The 2,985-nt window shown below is 55.2% G+C and overlaps 2 protein-coding genes across 2 annotated transcripts; both read right to left on the bottom strand.

The window, feature by feature from the left end:
- Positions 1-32: 32 nt before the first annotated feature.
- SPRG_17957 (hypothetical protein) lies at positions 33-256 on the bottom strand (the record flags this gene model as incomplete). The annotated part of the gene is made up of 2 exons (XM_012357374.1): positions 33-115; positions 157-256. The coding sequence occupies 2 exons, from the start codon at positions 254-256 to the stop codon at positions 33-35; spliced, it is 183 nt and encodes a 60-aa protein (XP_012212764.1).
- Positions 257-1,829: 1,573 nt separating this feature from the next.
- SPRG_17956 (hypothetical protein) lies at positions 1,830-2,863 on the bottom strand (the record flags this gene model as incomplete). Its single annotated transcript, XM_012357373.1, has 4 exons — positions 1,830-2,184; positions 2,252-2,415; positions 2,470-2,707; positions 2,759-2,863. 4 exons carry the CDS (start codon positions 2,861-2,863, stop codon positions 1,873-1,875), a joined length of 819 nt encoding a protein of 272 aa, XP_012212763.1. The 3' UTR covers positions 1,830-1,872.
- Positions 2,864-2,985: the final 122 nt, after the last annotated feature.

The raw sequence follows: 2,985 nt of genomic DNA, 5'->3' as shown, positions 1-2,985 counted from the left end.
CATAGCTAGTCACATCGCATGTCGATATAAGGCTACGGCGTATGGATGCCAACGCCAACGTACGTCGAGGCAGTGTGGTCCCGCCAGTACGCCACGGGCTCGGCGACGCCAACCACTAGGCAGCGTCAGCGACGGTGCTTGCATGCGGCGTTGTACCTTGAAAGAGGTCGGGGCGCTCGAGGGCGTACTCTGCGTAGGCGCGGCCACGCTGGCCAGCGCCAATGATGATGGCGCGGACGGCGGCTCCTTCGACCATGATCTTGTCGCTGCTTGTGCTCGTCGTCAATTTCCAACTGACGTGACGAGCTCAAGATTGGCATCCGGTTAAGAATCAGATGGTCCGGATGGGACTTGAACCCAAGAGCAACTTCGGCAGCCATGAACACCTCCATCTTGGGTTTCGAAAGGCGTGGCGATAAAGCTGTTGAGGTGTGACTAGAGACATATTGGGCCCATCGCAGAGTACCGCAGTACAACCCGTCATACACGCTCGCCGAAGGCGATGATGCGAAATGACGTGGAGCAGAAAGAAGTTTGATCACGGTTCGGGCATTGAAGTTAGTGCAGGTACTACCACTGTCCCGCTGCAATTAGACGAGATGTAGACACGACGAGGCTATGTTTTACGCTGGGAGCACAGCAGTCTAATACCGTCAACGAACTACGTCTACACGTGGACGTCCTCGCTCGCGGTGGCTCCCGGCAGCGGATTCCTCTCGATGTACACCGTCACGCGTCGCCGAAGCGACCTTTCGACGCCGTGCAAGGCGCTGACCGTGCTTTCAAAAAGACGAAGCGCATATCGTGGTCATCTTCTGTACGCTTGCGCTTCCTCCATGGCAATGCAGTCTCAACGGACGCTTTTGCAGGATCCTCGGCACCATCCTTCGATGCCACCTCATGCTGAATCCCTTGAAGGTCGGCGCCAAGGTCGGTTTCCTCGTCGTCTTCATCTGCCGAGCTGGCGGTGCGAAGACCGCCCTTTGCGGCGCGCATTTCGCTCAGCGCAATGAACAGTGAGCACCGCTTCGATCCTCGTCGTTGTGCGCCTTTGCGCAAAGGTGCACATTTAAGTCAGGTCTCACCGATGATCGGTGAGACCCGACTTAGAGTGCTCCAAGCTCAAGAGGTAGTCGTAGTCGGTCTAGTCGAGCGTCCACTTGGAGCGCAGTTGGTCGACGCCGGCGCGCGCGGAGCCAGCGTCTAGAGCACCGTCGTCCAGCCTACTAAGCGCAAGTTCTTGCCGCTCGTTGCAATCATCTACCGGTCGCGCACGACGACGCGGATGGCCGCGATATGGACGACCGCGACTAGGTTGCCATTGCCTCAAACCGGATTCACGAATGGCTTTGCTATGGATCTAGTATTCGGAAAATGTAGATTCCATGCGAATCCAGATCGTGTTCGGTTTCGTTTTGTATCGGGTAAAAGTGGATTGGGATCGAGAGTTTTCAAACAATTATGAAAAAGGACGGAACTCTTCGTTTCGCTACAACGTCGTACAACCACATGTCTGGATCGGACTGCGGCTAGACGCCACAAATCTACCAAGAAGATCCTGTACACCAACACACCACACGCGACCGATCGTCCAGATCATCATTGCAAGAACGAGTAGCAGTGACTCGGCTCAACACGGGAACACTGAGGCGTGCCACAACGCTGTCTGGTGGTGACTAGAATCAACACGTTTCAATGCATCGGGAGTCTGGACAAAAATGACATTAGGTTTAATCCTGTTTAAAAAACATTTAAGCCAACCACACGCATGCGCTGCACTCGATAGAGCCCTTCGATGCACAACACCAACCTCGTGGAATGCAATATCACCAGAGACAAAAGATAGTCCTCGAGACAATATATTGGTTCTGCCTACGAACTAGCCATGTGCACGACCGAATCCGTCAAGCGCGCTTCTTCGGCAGCAAAGACCATGAGATGCGACGCCAAGCTCTCGTCGGCGCCCGTCAGTAGGACGCTCGCGTCGTTCGTGCGCACGCCTTGCACAAAATTCGCAATCATAAAAAAGTCAGCGCCGCCGTGGCCCGAGAGACGCGATGTCGACGGGCCGCTCGCCGGCGTAATCTCGGTGATCTTGCGGGTGAGAAAATCGAATTGGCGGATCGTCGACCCGTTGCCCGTGAGCTCGCCGTGGGTGCCAAAGACGCGCGTGGTGCGGACACACTATTAATAGACAAAGATGGAGAGATTGTCTTTGGTTTCGTAGACACTTCAGAACGTTTCGTCCTACCATCGCCTCGGTGAACGCCACCATGCTAAAGGACGCGGTTGCGCCATCGACAAACTGAAAGTTGACGACTTGGTTGTCGACGACGTCGTTGTCACCGGCGTAGACGCAGCGGCCAAAGCGCCCGATCTCTAGCTCATGCGTGATGTTGGCCACCGTCGGTTGCTCTAGATGCGTCCGATGTGATGTACTTTTGATACCAAATGAGCTCTTGATTGTACCATGGAGGACTGTGAGCGGCCAGGTGCTGTGGCCCACAGTGGCGGATCGCTGGCCAGCGTACCACGCGCCAGAGCTTGGGACAGTTCGCGACCGTGAACCATCGCAATGCTCAATCTCAACGGGGTTCACAGCGACATGCGATGGTCCGTCGAGGTACATCTTCTTGGCCGAGTAGACACAGCTCGCTTCCACTGGGCAGTCCAGACACCGGTCGGTCGCACCCGGCGGTTTGTTTTCCTAGACCCATGCCATAAGACAATATTGTACACCAATAGAATATCGACCAACCGGTCGAAAATGGTAGAGCGAGCCAAACGAGCTTACGGCGCGCACGTCCTTTTGCATGAGAAACTGCAGGTAATCAATGTCATGGCAGCTCTTGGCCATGAGCATGAACGTCGACGACGCTTGCTTTGCCCAGTTGCCACGGACGTACGAGTGCACCTAGATCGCGTCGATTGTCCATATAGTTATAGACAATAGTGTCCACACCTGGTGCCAAAACCCGACCGGCT

This window comes from Saprolegnia parasitica (genome assembly GCF_000151545.1).
Source record: "Saprolegnia parasitica CBS 223.65 unplaced genomic scaffold supercont2.878, whole genome shotgun sequence".
In the NCBI taxonomy this organism is placed as follows: Eukaryota; Oomycota; class Saprolegniomycetes; order Saprolegniales; family Saprolegniaceae; genus Saprolegnia; species Saprolegnia parasitica.
The sequence above is the reverse complement of the archived record's forward strand: the minus strand, read 5'-3'. Positions and strand labels throughout refer to the sequence as shown.